Source organism: Meles meles, chromosome 6, assembly GCF_922984935.1.
Source record: "Meles meles chromosome 6, mMelMel3.1 paternal haplotype, whole genome shotgun sequence".
NCBI lineage: Eukaryota > Metazoa > Chordata > Mammalia > Carnivora > Mustelidae > Meles > Meles meles.
In genome coordinates, this window is record NC_060071.1 from 35,945,463 (window position 1) to 35,960,350 (window position 14,888).

General features: G+C 44.7%; 1 protein-coding gene across 1 annotated transcript in view; it reads left to right on the plus strand.

Moving 5' to 3' along the window:
• The window catches only part of HEXA (hexosaminidase subunit alpha), a 29,382-nt gene extending 18,675 nt beyond the window's left edge, over nt 1–10,707 (plus strand). The window contains exons 4-14 of the mRNA XM_046009040.1: nt 810–856; nt 1,365–1,475; nt 2,387–2,488; nt 2,951–3,083; nt 3,717–3,897; nt 4,858–4,944; nt 5,210–5,282; nt 6,028–6,211; nt 6,417–6,507; nt 6,910–7,014; nt 8,062–10,707. Of these exons, the coding sequence (XP_045864996.1) occupies nt 810–856; nt 1,365–1,475; nt 2,387–2,488; nt 2,951–3,083; nt 3,717–3,897; nt 4,858–4,944; nt 5,210–5,282; nt 6,028–6,211; nt 6,417–6,507; nt 6,910–7,014; nt 8,062–8,125 (1,178 nt within the window). The 3' untranslated portion in view covers nt 8,126–10,707. The remainder of the gene's footprint in view (nt 1–809; nt 857–1,364; nt 1,476–2,386; nt 2,489–2,950; nt 3,084–3,716; nt 3,898–4,857; nt 4,945–5,209; nt 5,283–6,027; nt 6,212–6,416; nt 6,508–6,909; nt 7,015–8,061) is intronic.
• The last annotated feature ends 4,181 nt before the right edge of the window (nt 10,708–14,888 follow it).

Consider the following 14,888-nt stretch of genomic DNA (forward strand, 5'->3'; position numbering starts at 1 on the left):
AAGAGCAGTCTGCCTTGAAGTAGGTGCCAAGTGACCCCTAAGACCTCAGATTCTTTCATGTTGAGATTTTGGGACTCTGGAAATCCTTCTGCTGGGTTATCAGAAGAGGGGCTCCAACTGTCGAGAACATATAACACTCTGCACTCAGCATGCCTGCCTTTGCCAGAATCTAGGAGTTTGTGTCCAGTGGACTGGGGCAGTCCTTCTGGGGCCGTTGCTTCCTATCATATCTCAGCTTCCTATAGCTAGTTCCCTTCTCAAGAGGAAAGGTGGATGGTTCTTTGTCTTCTAGGTCCAGCTGTGGACCCAGGCTCCTTAGAAACTTAAGCTTCATTACTTTTTCACAGTTCAGTCTGGGATAATAGAAGGGCAGAAGATTGAGGACCCCTTTTTCTCAGCTCCTTTAGCTCCTGATCTGTATTAATTTGGAAAGCCTGAACCCATGTGAGCTGGCTTGTCCCTGCATCTATACTCATAAGCAGACATCTTGGCCTCTCTTAAGACTCTTGTCAGTTCAAGGCTTAGGAAATATGGATAAGAGGTATGTGGATTTTGAGGGTTAGTGTGTTCCTAGGAGAGGCACTAAAGCCCCTTACACTGCCACCTCCCAAAATCAAATGCAGAGTAAAAACAGTTACTGGCTTCCTAGTATCCCCTTTACATCTGTGTTGGGATCCGTCAAGCCCGTACTATATCCACTTTTACCATATGCCCAAGCATCCTCCTGTGTCACGTTGGGAACCTTCCAGATGGGTGCATCCTTTTCCCATATCCTTAAGTCTTTACTTTGCCTCTCTACTTCCCCATAGGTCTGGAGACTTTTAGCCAGCTTGTTTGGAGATCTCCTGAGGGCACGGTGAGTGGGAGCCCCCCAAAAGGGTTCCTTTTTATATCTCTGGGGATTTGCTCCAAATGTTGAGAGTCCTAGAAATAACTTACTTTGTCTTAGAGTCCTGGCGGCTCAAGATGGCCCCAACAAGAATTAGAAGGAGACATGAGTGGAAACCAGTTTGGTAGATTCGGTCTGTTTGGAATCACTATAATTTAGTTCTCCTGAGTCATTATTTAGTAATGACCTTGAGACCACACTGCTTTAAAGAAAATAAACAGATTAACAGTGAGAATACAGAATGTGTAGGTTGAGTGGTGTGTGGGACGGCTGTATCTGGCTAGCATGGGACCATTGCCCTCTGACAGGTGCCTGCTTGTCGCTGAGGTTGAGATATGGGGCATTTGGGAGATCGTTTCTATGCAGAACAGTCATAGATTGACTCTAGAATGATCAGGAGACTTTTCCCTATTCCCCTCTATCCCCACGGTGAGTTCCTTCAAATCCTGATATGTTCAATGTTTGGTCCACACAGTTCTTTATCAACAAAACCGAGATTGAAGACTTTCCTCGCTTCCCTCACCGGGGCTTGTTGTTGGATACGTCGCGCCATTACCTGCCACTGACTAGCATCCTGGACACACTGGTACCCAGACCTTAAGGCCATCTTCGCCCTTAGTGTTCTGGGGTGATGGGGCAAGGGGCAGACCAGTTGCCATATTCCTAAAGAGTTGCAGAGGGAATGTATGTAACTTTAAGAGTTCCTAGGGAAAATGGAAAAGACCCACTCTAAGACAAAAAAGAGGAAAAAAAGGAGTGATTTAAATCTACCCCACTGGCTACCCTGGACCAATGTCCAGGTTATCTCCAGGAATGCAGAAGCTAGTTTGGGGAATTGGCTTCTTTGATCAAGCCAAACTTATTTTAGTTTAGTTATGGACAAGGTCATAGGAAAGAGATGTTCAAAAGCCATAGCTCAGGATGTTCCTAACTATCTTAAGTCTGATGGGCAGAGTCTTATCCTGCAGTTGCTGATCCAGCGCATGTGTCTACCTGTTCCTTTGCTCCTCTGGTGGAACCAAAGGAGGGGACATATCCAGCAGTCTTGGCTTCTGAGATTTAGGCGTTATGGGGCTACTAAATTCACCAGTCAACTTCACATTTGGATAAATGCTAGTCAGACAACCCAGAACAAATGGCGGGAAGTCATACTAGTCTTCAGGGCATAGTGGTGCTTTTGGAAAACCACGGTACCACATAGTTGCAGCTGTCCTCTCAGTGTGGCTAAAACTCATCTCAAAAAGAGGAGGTAATGCCTCTGTCCGATGTCTTTGGATGTGCTCTGGGAGAAGAAGAAATGTGCTAGGTCTTCCCTCTATAGCCAGGCATTCTCTGAAGGGAAGATTTGCTAGACCCTGTAAACATTTATCAGGAAGCTGGTGCAGATTGAGGCTGTTGGGGTATGTGGAGCAGCCTGCCAGTCTGTCTGCCTTCCCAAGTTTGAGGCTGGAACTGAAGAAGCTGGGATGGGTTCACAGTGTGTGCTCTGATCTACAGGACGTCATGGCATACAATAAATTGAACGTGTTCCACTGGCATCTGGTCGATGACTCTTCTTTCCCATATGACAGCTTCACTTTTCCAGAGCTCACCAGAAAGGTACGTCTCAATTTCTCTAAGAACAAATTTGTGGGTCGATGTCTGAGCCTGGCTGTGGCCCTGCTGGCAAGGACACTGGCCCTCATCCTCACAGCCAGTTGGAGGGACACACTGACTTGGGGGAAGGGCACGGGATTTGGAACAGGAGACCTAAGTTTGAGTCTAAACTTTGCCATTAATTTAGTCTGACAGATAATCTCTCCTGGTCTCATTTTGTTTTTGTTTGTTTATATTCTGCTACCTGCCTACCTTGTTGTCTCACTGGCATTCTGAAAGGAGTAGATGTGCTGACTTACTGGAAATTATGATAAAGATCCTTGGAGATAGTCCCTGATACCGAGAGCTGAGGGTAGATTTCCTCAAGGAGGAAATGGAGGAGGGAGTCGTGGAGGCATTCTGAGTATCTTCTGCTCTGCTGGTCTTCAGGAAATGACATTGTTAAGGGTGTCTTGTGCCTTCCAGGGGTCCTACAATCCTGCCACCCATATCTACACAGCACAGGATGTGAAGGAAGTGATTGAATATGCACGCCTTCGGGGTATCCGTGTGTTGGCAGAGTTTGACACCCCTGGCCACACTCTGTCCTGGGGACCAGGTAAGAATAAAGTCAGGTAGAAAGAGTCTACTGATCTCCCTCGGTGGGGCTTCAGGGCTTTGACTCGTGGATACGGTATGACCTGGCCTTGGTCCCTGGAAGAATGTTTTCCATCAGCTCCTTCCACTGGGAATTTAGATAGGCAGAACTTACTTTGGACAAAGGAGGCCACTGCTTACTATTAAACTACAGGCACATTCTTCTCAGATGGTCTTGTCTTAATGATGTTCTTGCACGTTGTGCCCTAGAGTGGAAGAAAGATCTTGCCATTTGGCTGGATCAGGCAGTCTCTCTCTACTGCTTAAAGGCAGTGTGAGGAGAGCAGCCTTTGGAAACAAAGGTGACCCCCCCTTCTGGAAGCAGGTGGCAAGGCAAGGGTGTGTGTGTTGATAGCTGTCTGGCAATAACCCAATCTCTGTACATGATTGTGGATATATTTTTCTTTCTTTGACTGTGTCTAAAAGCTCATGATCACCAGCATCTGTGAGTACCTGATGGTCCCTATCTATGTACATGTAATGTTTATGCACATGATTATCTTGCTTTGTGCAACTTAGTATCTTTAAGTATATGACTGTGTGGGGGTCTCTGTATTTGTGACACTTGTGTGGGATTGATTCTCTGTCGGCTTAGGTATCCCTGGATTACTGACTCCTTGCTACTCTGGTTCTCATCCCTCTGGCACCTTTGGACCAGTGAATCCCATTCTCAACAGTACCTATGAATTCATGAGCACATTTTTCTTGGAGGTCAGCTCTGTCTTCCCGGATTTTTATCTTCACCTTGGAGGAGATGAGGTTGATTTCACTTGCTGGTATGATCCCTTTGATCTTCCCATCCCTGCCTGATGAACTGCTCACTCACAGTAGAGGTTAGCTCCTAAGAGGCTACCTATCTTGTGTTCTCCTCAGGGGCTAACCTCTGAGAACAATCTGTCTCAGTCCAGATGGCCCAGGTCTTGGGCCTTTCCTCTTTCCACCTACATAGAGGCCCTCCTGGATTTTGGCAAGGCTGTGAATGTGAAACTGTTCCTTTCTCCTGTCATATCCTTGATAGACTTATGGAAGAACCAGGTCTGGGAACAAAATTGTCTTAGGAAGGTCCGGGAGAGAGAAAAATAATCCCCGCCTTTGTAAAAGAGTCTGGTTGAAAAGTCCAGGCACAGATGAATTTGAGACTAATATATGAAAGTGTCCAGTCAGTGAGGGTCCAAACCCACATACCTGCTTTGCTCAGAAGAGGTGATGGGCTTCTCTGAGAACTGGACACTAGAGCTGGATCTGGGGAAACAGGCTTTTCTGAGAAGTGGAGAGGGGGAAACATTTCAGGAAGAAATGTGAGCAAAATGTAAATGTTCTTGGGGGAGGGAGCCACAGCAGGTAACAGCTATACCTATATCCAGCTGAGATAAAGAATACGTGAGAGGGGAAGAGCTGAATATGCCTGAGTTGGGGGTTAAACAGGGAAGCCAGAATCCAGTGTGCCAGAGCCTCAGAGCCAAATGCAGTAGACCAGATAGGTTCATATGTGTTCTTGTTGAGAGTTTAAACTGAAAGCTCTGGGGGTCCAGACTCCTGCTTTCTCAGCCTGTGTCAGTGGCCCTGTTCACACGGCTTTGTTCAGCCACACCTGCCGTATTTGGGGCCTCTGAGATCTGAAGTTGATTGGTTTTTCAAGTGAAAAAAGAAATCATGGGAAGCCAGGTGACTAATCCCTAAGCTTTGGGCTTTGAGGATGTTGAAAGAATTAATCTTCATTTTCTCTTGGGATTCAGGAAGTCCAACCCGGATATCCAGGCCTTTATGAAGAAGCAAGGCTTTGGTAATGACTTCAAGCAGCTGGAGTCCTTCTACATCCAGACGTGAGGAAGGAAAGAGGGTGGGCAGGGTTTCTTGGGGTTACCTCCTATGCAGTCCTCCCTTTCCATACCAGGCCCAGGCCCTGCTTTACTGGGCCCTTGAAGGGGTACTTTGTCCTATCTTTTCAGCTTTGGAGTAGTCAGTTCCCAACTGGGAAAGACATTGCTCGATCAGGAATGAGCCCCTAGGCAGCCTCCACCCTTAGAGCATTGGCACCAACAGCCTAGAACCTATTTGAGCTGAGCAGACCCTTTCTTTACTCTCCAGGCTGCTGAACATCGTCTCTGCCTATGGCAAGGGCTATGTGGTGTGGCAGGAGGTGTTTGATAATAATGTAAAGGTGAGCCAGGGGCAGAGAGAGAAGGAGCCCCCCCTGCAGTGCTTCCCTCTGGTCTCTGAGCCCTTCTCTGCCTCTGCACAGACTGGTCCTCCCTGGGTTTGGATTAGGCTTTAATATTCAGAGCACTGGGGGGCCATCTCTCCTTTCCCCTCCAGAAAGGTCACAGAGGTCTAAGCCCTGGGTGTGAGTGTCAGAACATCTATCTCTCTTCCATCACCAAAAGCTGTTCAAGAGTTATTTCTGCTGCCAGGCTACTCAGGATTCCTGAGACTGGCATGCTGGGTTGGTCTTCCTCTCTGAGTCATAGACTCAGGGTCCTCCAGGTTTGGGAGCAGGGCTACTTTCTCCTTCATCGTTGATCAGTTAGGTCCCAGCCTCTTGCCAAATGCAGGGGCTCTGTAGGAACCTTGTCTCATCCTCAGAAACATCTGGAGATTCTTGGACAGGGAACCTCTTGATGAGTCTCCTGTGCTACTGCTTGTCTCCCTTAGCTCACAGCCAGTATTACTGTCTCAGTCCAGACAGGAAGGCTGCAGGAGGCCTGGGGGGGGAAGGCAGCAGGGAGGACTCCTAGGGTCTACAGAGTCCTTGGCCCCTGCACTGGCTTAGGAACCTAGGGGTTAGGAGTCACAGAGAAATACTTAGCTGCTTGAGAGCACAGTGGGCACATATCCCTTGGCCTGGGTTGTTTGCATAGCATATGGGCCAGAAATCTTCTCAGCCATGTGCCATTAATTTGTGACAGGTTCGGCCAGATACAGTCATTCAGGTATGGCGAGAAGAGACACCAGTACATTATATGAAGGAGATGGAGCTCATCACCAGAGCTGGCTTCCGCGCCCTGCTCTCTGCCCCCTGGTACCTGAATCATATAACTTATGGCCCGGACTGGAGTGAGATCTACATGGTGGACCCCTTGGAATTTAAAGGTGAAAGCAGGGAGCTCTCCTGGCTGACCAGAGGAGGCTGGGCCGGTGCACAGAGTGGGAGACAGGAGGGTCTGGGCTAGACCTTTCAGGTTAGATGAGCTATGACCTATCTGAAGAGAGGGCTACTTTAGGGAGGTGTTTGAGGGGAAACCCTAGGGTTACCCCTTACCCCATCAGCAGCCTGTTGTTCCTTGTTTTCCCTTAGGTAGCCCTCAGCAGAAGGCTCTAGTGATTGGTGGAGAGGCCTGTATGTGGGGAGAGTATGTGGACAGCACAAATCTGGCCCCCAGACTCTGGTAAGGGTTTCCTGAGGATGTGGGTGGTTGGGCTTGTAGGCACGGGTTCTCCCTTAGAGACTCACTCTTGTCCAGTCACCCGCAGACAAGTACCTTCCTCCCCAGCCTGAGAGAGAAGGAGCTGTAATTATGAGAACACCTGCTGCTGCTGTCAGTAACAGTTCATGATGTCTTTACAACTTACTCTGGTTCCGTATCTTTGGGAGAGGAGGAGAGTGGGATCGTGACCCCATCTTAATGAAGATGGAGCTGTGTCCTAGAAGTCGCTAGGAGCCCCCCAGCCAGGTTGTCACTCTGAATAACCTTGGCCCTGAGTCCAGGGTGCCTGAATAAGAGGCAGCAGCCTGTGAGTGTCTGGCTCCCTTGAAGAAAGCCAACCTGCAGCGTGACCCTTCCCTCTAGGCCCAGAGCAGGGGCTGTTGCTGAGAGGCTGTGGAGCAACAAGTTGGTGACTAACCTGGACTTTGCCTTTAAACGTTTGACACGATTCCGCTGTGAGCTACTAAGGTAAGCAAGCAGGCCGTGTTGGGGCCTTCCCACAGTGGGTGGACAGATGGGGGACCTACAGGAAAAACAATAGCTGGTGCTTACAGAGGTTTACTTTGTGGCAAGTACTGTGCTGAGCCCTTTATAGGCATTATTTTATTGAATCTTAACCATAACTCTGGAAGGTAGGCAGTTTTATCCTCCCTTTAGAGATAGGCAGCTGAGGCACAGAGAAGTTAATGTAAAGCCCCAAGTCACTCAGAACCAGAATTTGATCCAAGCCCACTTCGGAGTCTCTGCTCTTAGTCATGGCCATGCCTTTATGGGCTCGGATGACAGCTGTGCTGCTGTTGGGGATGGGCCTGCCTAAGATGGTCATTTCCCTGATGTATTCATTGACTAAGTCTTCAGGACCCGAAGGACTCAGTGATGCAGGGCTGAGAGCCAGCTGTGGCAAGGTCTCGGCCTCAACTGTGTGTAATTCACTGGGCAACTTGGAGCTAGTTCTTTACCATCTCTCAGTACATTGCTCATTTGAAATAGGCCATGCCCGGGGGTCCGCTATAGAGATTGGTCACATCCCGGAACTTGGGAGGCTAAACAGGATTTCATGTCCACACCCCGTGCACGAACAGGACAGCACAGTGGCCCCCCCACCACCACTGCATTTATAGCATTTGAGCCATTAAAGTGGGGTTCAGGGGGCCAAGAGCACTGGGTATCCCTTAGGCATCAGCACTTTTCTAAAGGAACTGCATTATTTGGGATTGAAGTACAGAGACAGGCAGGTTAGAAATAGGTGTCCCCCCGCAAATTCCTGGATGTCCCTGTGTCAGAATCACCTGGAGCGCCTGTTCAGAATGCAGATTCTTGCCAACATGTGAGCCCAGGCCAAGTAGGAATCTCTGGAAATGAGATCCCTGAGTAATTCTGGTGTACAGCGGCAGTTCGAGGTGCGCTGAAATAGGGGAAGGGGAGACTGTTGGTTGTGGTAGAGATGTTGTGGGGCCTTGGACTGACCCCGTCTGAGTGGCTCATTGCGCCCTGTTTCTTCATGTCCTCTTGCAGGCGAGGTGTCCAAGCCCAGCCCCTCAATGTAGGCTACTGTGAACAGGAGTTTGAAGAGACCTGAGCAAGCAGCCCGAGGCACTGAGGAGAGTGCTGGCCCTGGGAGAGTGGGAGTGGGGCCAGGCTTCCACTGCATCCCGGCCGGGGGACGGAGCCCCTTGCCCACGTGCCCCTGTGCATGGAGAGAAGGGGGCCAGTGTTGGCACTAGCATCTAATAAAGAGTGATGTGGCATTTTCCATAATGAACATGGATTACCTGTGTAAGAGAAATGTGACTGGCCCTGGGGTAGGGAGCTGCCTGCACTGTCCTTCTGCTCCCGAGAGCGATAGGGTGCAGCAGCCCAGCCAGGCTGCTCACGGGCTGGGCAGCCAGCGTCTGCCCCTGGGGGAATCTTGTCAGTTGACAGCTGGGAATGAAACCCTGCGCAGCCTCTGAGCTATGTGATGCCTCTCCCACCCCCAACATGTGGTGTAAACACATGCCCTCATGCTCAGTCTGCTCACTTCCTTCCAAGTGCGGAGGTCACGTAGACTTCCGAGGCTTCTGTGTATGGAAGAAGGCACTGTAGTAGCCCCAGGAAGTTCCGGGGAGTGGCAAGGGCTCCAGACTCACCCTAGTTACAGAGCAGCCATCCCCGGTGCATACTCACACACTTCCTTCCCCTAGAGCTTTTCTGCTTTGAGTTTCTCCTTAGTTCAGTTTCATGCAACCATTATTTTAATAATACTGAACATATATTGTGGTCTTGACCCTGTGGTAGGTGTTGCATTTGAAGGATCTGGTCCCTAGAGGCCCTGGTCCACTTCCCAGTATGTCAGCAGCTTCCACCCACCTCCTCCCATCCATTTGCAGCCCAATAGCATTTTCTCGAAGAATTGATGGCACAGCTGAAGCCATGAGAGGAAACTCTGAGCGCCAGGAGGTGGTCATGTGTTTCTGGAAGAGAGTCTTTGCACATGTGACCAGTTTTGCCTAGGAAGAAATGGCTCCCTATTGGGCCAGACTGCCCCTTGGTGGTTTCATGTTCAGAAGCAATGATACAGTCCAGAGGCTGAGACAGTAGTAGACAGCAGCTGTTTTAGAAGGATTTCTTTAACGATTACTTAATTATTTTATCTGGCCCTGGGCTGAAAGGGTAGTGGAGAAGTCTCAGATGTTTCTTTCAGAAGGTTTCCAGTCTGATGGGTACAAAAACTTGGGGAAGAGAGCCTGAGAAGGCATCTGAGTAGAATTTGGTCCTTAAATGGCATCTTTCAGTCCCTTTATCACACTCCCTTGGGGACCTGGTTGGAGGTGCACCGGCCTTGCCTTCTTGTGCGGTTTTTACAGGGACAGGGTGGGCATCTTCTATCTGCTCCTTTTGGGGATAGGGTCTCCATACAGCCCGGATTAGCCAAGCCTAGGGCTCTGGCCTAGAGAGATAGAAGCTAAGCCTCTACCATCTGCACTACCAAAGGAGCCCCCCCCCCCCCTTACCTGGGACCCTGAAATGCTGCTCACTTCAAATGCCCTGGCTTCCTTCCCAATCATAACTAACATTGCTATTCTTTGAGATAATTTAAATAAACTGATCAGACAGTTTGTCTCAATCAGGTGGGAAGAGGCCATGAAAACACTGTTGCAGCAGTATGTTTCTATGATTTCTTATTCCTATTATAAACATTTTCTGTAATGTTATTATTTTTACAATTAAAATAAATCCGTGTGGCCCAGTCAGGACTTCACTTGTGGGATGTGCTGTTCCCTAACCTCCACCATTGCCCCTGTGGGCCCACTGATCATGAGCACATTGACCTAAAGATCCTCATCAGACCTGGAACTGCTGAGAGGTCACAGGCAGTGCGTGCAGCAACTGCCCAGTCTGTTCTAGTGCACAGAATCACGGCTTCTCCATCTCCACCTCTCCCTTGGGCTGTGGATTTAGTGCCCCACCCTGGGCAGGGCCAGACGGCTCCAGCCTGCTTATGTTCCCTGTGCACCACCAGGGGGCGAGGAAGTGCCCAGACTGATTCCTGATTCATCTTAGTGCAGTGTCCGTGCTGCTCTCCTGTAAATCTTAGTAAGGATGCAAAGCAGGCCCAATGGGGATAAAAGTAAAGGAGTGAATGGAGGCTGGGAGGACATGCAGTGTCCTCTCTCCTTGGTAGGAATTGAGATTAAGTGCCAGATACCACCCACTCCTGCCCTTGGAATCTAGGTGCACATCAGTGCCTTAGCATAGGGGTGGGAAAGCAGAGGACCCGAGAGCACAGGCACTCTGCAGTAGTAATGATGGGGAATAAATAGCAAGGGGGTTCGGAAAGCCGAACCTGGGAAAGGGTGGACAAGGGGTCTGAGGACATACACTGATTTAATTTATACTAATGTACATATACACACATGGTGGCAACATTGCTGTACTCTAAAGTTTAGGTTTTTATAGTTTTTGTCAACATCACTTGTAAGATTAATCAATACAGGCCATGACAGTTGTGTTTCATATACTTTTTCCCACTAAGAAAATAAGTAGGAATTGGGTACTTTGTCTATTAAAATCATTCTGTATTTTTTCTTATAAATAAACTCTGAAAATTTGAAAATTAGTATCCTTTTATTCTAAGTGTTAATAAATAAATGTATAACATGTTAACCAATTTCAGTGAAATATTTACTTGTTGAATATTTTCATTACTATTCACTCTGAATATAAATCTTCACAGTCCTTGCAGTTGTTTTTAGAAATCCTTTTTGCAGCAGTCCCTGTGTGTGTATGTGTGTGTATGTATGTTTTCCTGCATTTTTCAAAAAAAAATTTTTTAAGTGAAAAAGTCCATGAGTCTAGCTTATTTTCACAGTAATTACTGTACTCTAACCACATCCATGTTATGTCTTCTCTACCACAGTAACTACTTAATATTTTTTAATTATTTCAAATGTTTCAAACAAATGGAAAAGTATAGAAAATAAAATAATAAACACAGTATAACCACCACCCAAATTTACCACATCTCAGTAGTTATATTTGCTTCAGATTTTTTTTTAAAAGAGAGGAGATGTTATATATGTCCCCTTTCCCAGTCCCAGTCCCTTCCCAAAATAACCACTTTCTAGAATTTATTTTAAATCTCATTTCCTTTGGAGTATCTGATACTTAGCTGTGATTTTTCTTCATTGTTAATAATTTTTTTATAGCTCACTTTATAGCAAATTACAGTTTTAAAAGGTACCCCCAAAAGAGGAGACGGGGTGTGTGTGTATGTACCAGCTGAGAGGCAGACACGGGCTGGGAATAGGAGCATCTCTGCTGTGCTGGGGTGCTGCTGAATTATAAGAGAAAGCATGTTGGCGGTATCTGGATAATCTGTTCTAAAGGAGAAGATGTTGAACATAAGAATCTTGAGAAAACTATGTGGATGTTCAGAGTCACGTAATTTGGAAATCTGAATGAAGATACTTGTGAAGATCCATCTAGGCGAACAGAGCTTCTTCATTTTTATGTGCTTTCTGTGTCAAGCACTGTTAAAAGGACTTTATTGGATATTAACTTATTTAACCCTCGTCCTAACCAGTGAGTTAGGTATCAATATTTTCCTCACTTTTTATTTTTTTATTATCATCAGATAAGGAAACAGAAAAACTAAATGGTTACAGTTAGGCTGAGTCAGGATTTGTACCAGGCAATATGGATCAAATATGGATCTCAGCTCACCTGGTTAATTCTACCTTACACTGTAGCCGGCCATTGGCCACTGCCCCACGCTGCACTCTTCCTGCTCTTGGACACTACACTCAGGCACACAGATAAAGCCGAGTACTCAGCAATATCTGGACTCGAGTCCATTTCCTCTCGCCTTGCTCTTCAGACCTTTTCCTTATGAATGGTTCCTTTCTTTCTGTGCACAAACAGGCATAAATATGTTAGTTTTCTGCTTTTAATTTTTCAGAATCACCCCATTGTCCAACTCACTTATGGTATACTAGTTTTCCCCTTCAAGATGGGGTGTCTCTTGAACTCGCCATCATTTCCTGACATTCTATCTGTGTTAGTTAGAACTCCTTTAGTTGCAAGGAAACAAACTGGTTTAAGCAAAAAAAGGCAAACATTGCCTCACATAATTGCATACTTCATGTAACAGGAGTCAACAATTATATACTCCTAGGGGTACATCTAATAAAAAATATAACTGTATAGAGAAAATTATTAAATTTCTGAAAGACACAAGCAGACCCAGATGTAGGTAGGTAATATGTTCATGAGTGAGAAGACTCAAATTATAAGGATTTAAATATCTATAGATTCCATGTGGTTCAAATTAAAATCCAAATTTTAGTTTTTATTCTATATTGTTCTAACAGGTAACAGTTTGTTCAAAAGAATAATAATGTATTTGGTTATTTTATAAATGAAATAAATGACAGTAATGTTATCAATAATGGGAGGGAAGAATTGGAAATACTCTTATAAGGCTCTTGTACTACTTGTGAAGAAGTATAGTGTCATTTAAAAGTGGATTTGGATTAGTTGTAAATGTATTTCACAAAATCTAGGGCAACCACTAAAAAGGTTAAGAAAGTGTAACTGATGGGCTAATAAAGGAGATAAAATAGAATCATAAAATGCCCAATTAAAACCATAAAAAACAGGAAAATAGTGGATTACCAAAAATAGAAACAAGAAGGGCAACAAATGAAAAACAGTAACAAATATGTTAGATAGTAATCTAGCTTTATCAATAATAACTTTAAATATGAATGGCCTAAATACACCAGTTAAGGGTGACTGTGTGGCTCAGTTAAGTGTCTGTCTTCAGCTCAGGTTGTGATCCCAGGATCCTGGGATGGAGTCCCACATCAGGCTCCCTGCTCCATCTCCCTCTACCCCTCCCCCAACTTGTTCTCTCTCTCTCACTCACATCTCTCTCAAAATCTTTTTTAAAATTTTAAAAATAAATAAACCAATTAAAAGAAATTGCCAGGATGATTAAAAAAATAAGACAGAACTATATGTTGTTTATTATGTTGTTTATTTAAAAACTGACTTTAAATATAAAGTGAAAAATAAATTAAAAACAAACTCACTTTAAGTATAAAGACACAGATGGATTACAAGTAAAGGAATGGAAAAAGATATACCAGGCTAATATTAATTGAAAGTAAAGCTGGGAAAGTGATACTAATTTCAGACAGAGCCAGCTCGAGAGCAAGGAAGATTATCAGGGAAGAAAGGGGGCATTAGATGATGATAAAGGAGTCAATTCCCCAAGAAGACAATCCTTAATGAGTGTGGCCTAACAATAAAGCATAAAAGTATATGAGGGAAGAATTTATGAAACTGCAAGGAGAAGCTGACAGTTGGAATCTTCAACTTTCTCAGCTGAAGACTCAGTAACTGACAAATTTGGCGCATAGAAAATTAGTAGTGACATAACATCATTTAACATAATTTAGCATCATAAGTCAATGGGATCTATACATTCTCCTTGAGTTTACATGGAACAATCACCAAGATAGACCACATTCTGGGACTTAAAACATGCCTTAACAGATTCAAGAGTTGAAATCATATAATGTATGCTCTCAGACCACAATGGAATTAAACTAGAATCCAATAATAAATATAGCCCCAAATCCCAAAATATTTGAAAATTGAACAACAGAGTTCTAAGTTAACATACAGGTCAAGAGAAATTTTTAAAATATTTTGAACTAAATGAGGGGTGCCTGGGTGGCTCAGTCAGTTAAGCAACTGACTCTTGATCTCAGGGTTGTGAGTTTGAGCCCTGCGTTGGGCTCCACACTGGGCATGGAGCCTACTTAAAAAATTATATATATATAAAATGAATATGAGAACACAGCTTATCGAAATTTGTGAGATGCAAGAAAAGCAGTACTAAGGAACTTACAACACTGAATATAAGGAAAGAAGATCTAAGATCAAACTTTCACCTTAGGAAACTAGAAAAGAATCTGAAGTTAGCAAAGAAAAGAAGTAAGAATTAGGGCAGAAATCAATGAATAGAAAAAACAAAAATAGAGAAAATGAATAAACCAAAACCTGCTCCTTTCAAAAGATCAATAAAATCAGTAAACCCCCAGCTGATCTAACCAAGGGGGTGGGGGAAGACATACATTACTCTTAACAGAAATGAAAGAGGAGCCATCACTACTGACCCCATAGACATTAAAAGGATAATAAAGGAACATTATAGATAACTATTTGATAACCTAGATGAAATGAACCGGTTACCTGAAAGAAACAATCTACCAGAATTCTCATAAGGAGAACTAGATAATCTCAACAGTCCTGTATATACTAAAGAAATTGAATCAATAATTAATATTGTTCCAAAATAGAAAGCACCAGGTCCAGATGGGTTCATCGGTGAATTTTACCATATTTGAAGAACAAATTGACACCAATTCTCTACAATCTCTTTTGAAAGTAGAGGGCAGCATTATCCTAATACCAAAACCAGATAAATACATTATAAGAAAGGAAAGCTACAAACCAATATCTCTCCTAAACATAGATGCAAAATACTCAACAAAATATTAGCAAATCAAATCCAACAATGTACACAAAGAATTCTACACCATAACCAAATGAGATTTACTCCAGGATGTAAAGCTAGTTCTTCAACATTTGAGGATTAATGCAATCCATTGTATCAACATGCTAAAGAAGAAAAATTACGTGATCATATCAACACATACAGAAAAAGTGTTTGACAAAATTCAAAACCCATTCATGATAAAAACTCTCAGTAAGCCAGGAATTGAGGGGAACTTCCTCAATTAAATTAAATTCCTCAACTTGATAAAGGACATCTACAAAAAACCTACAGC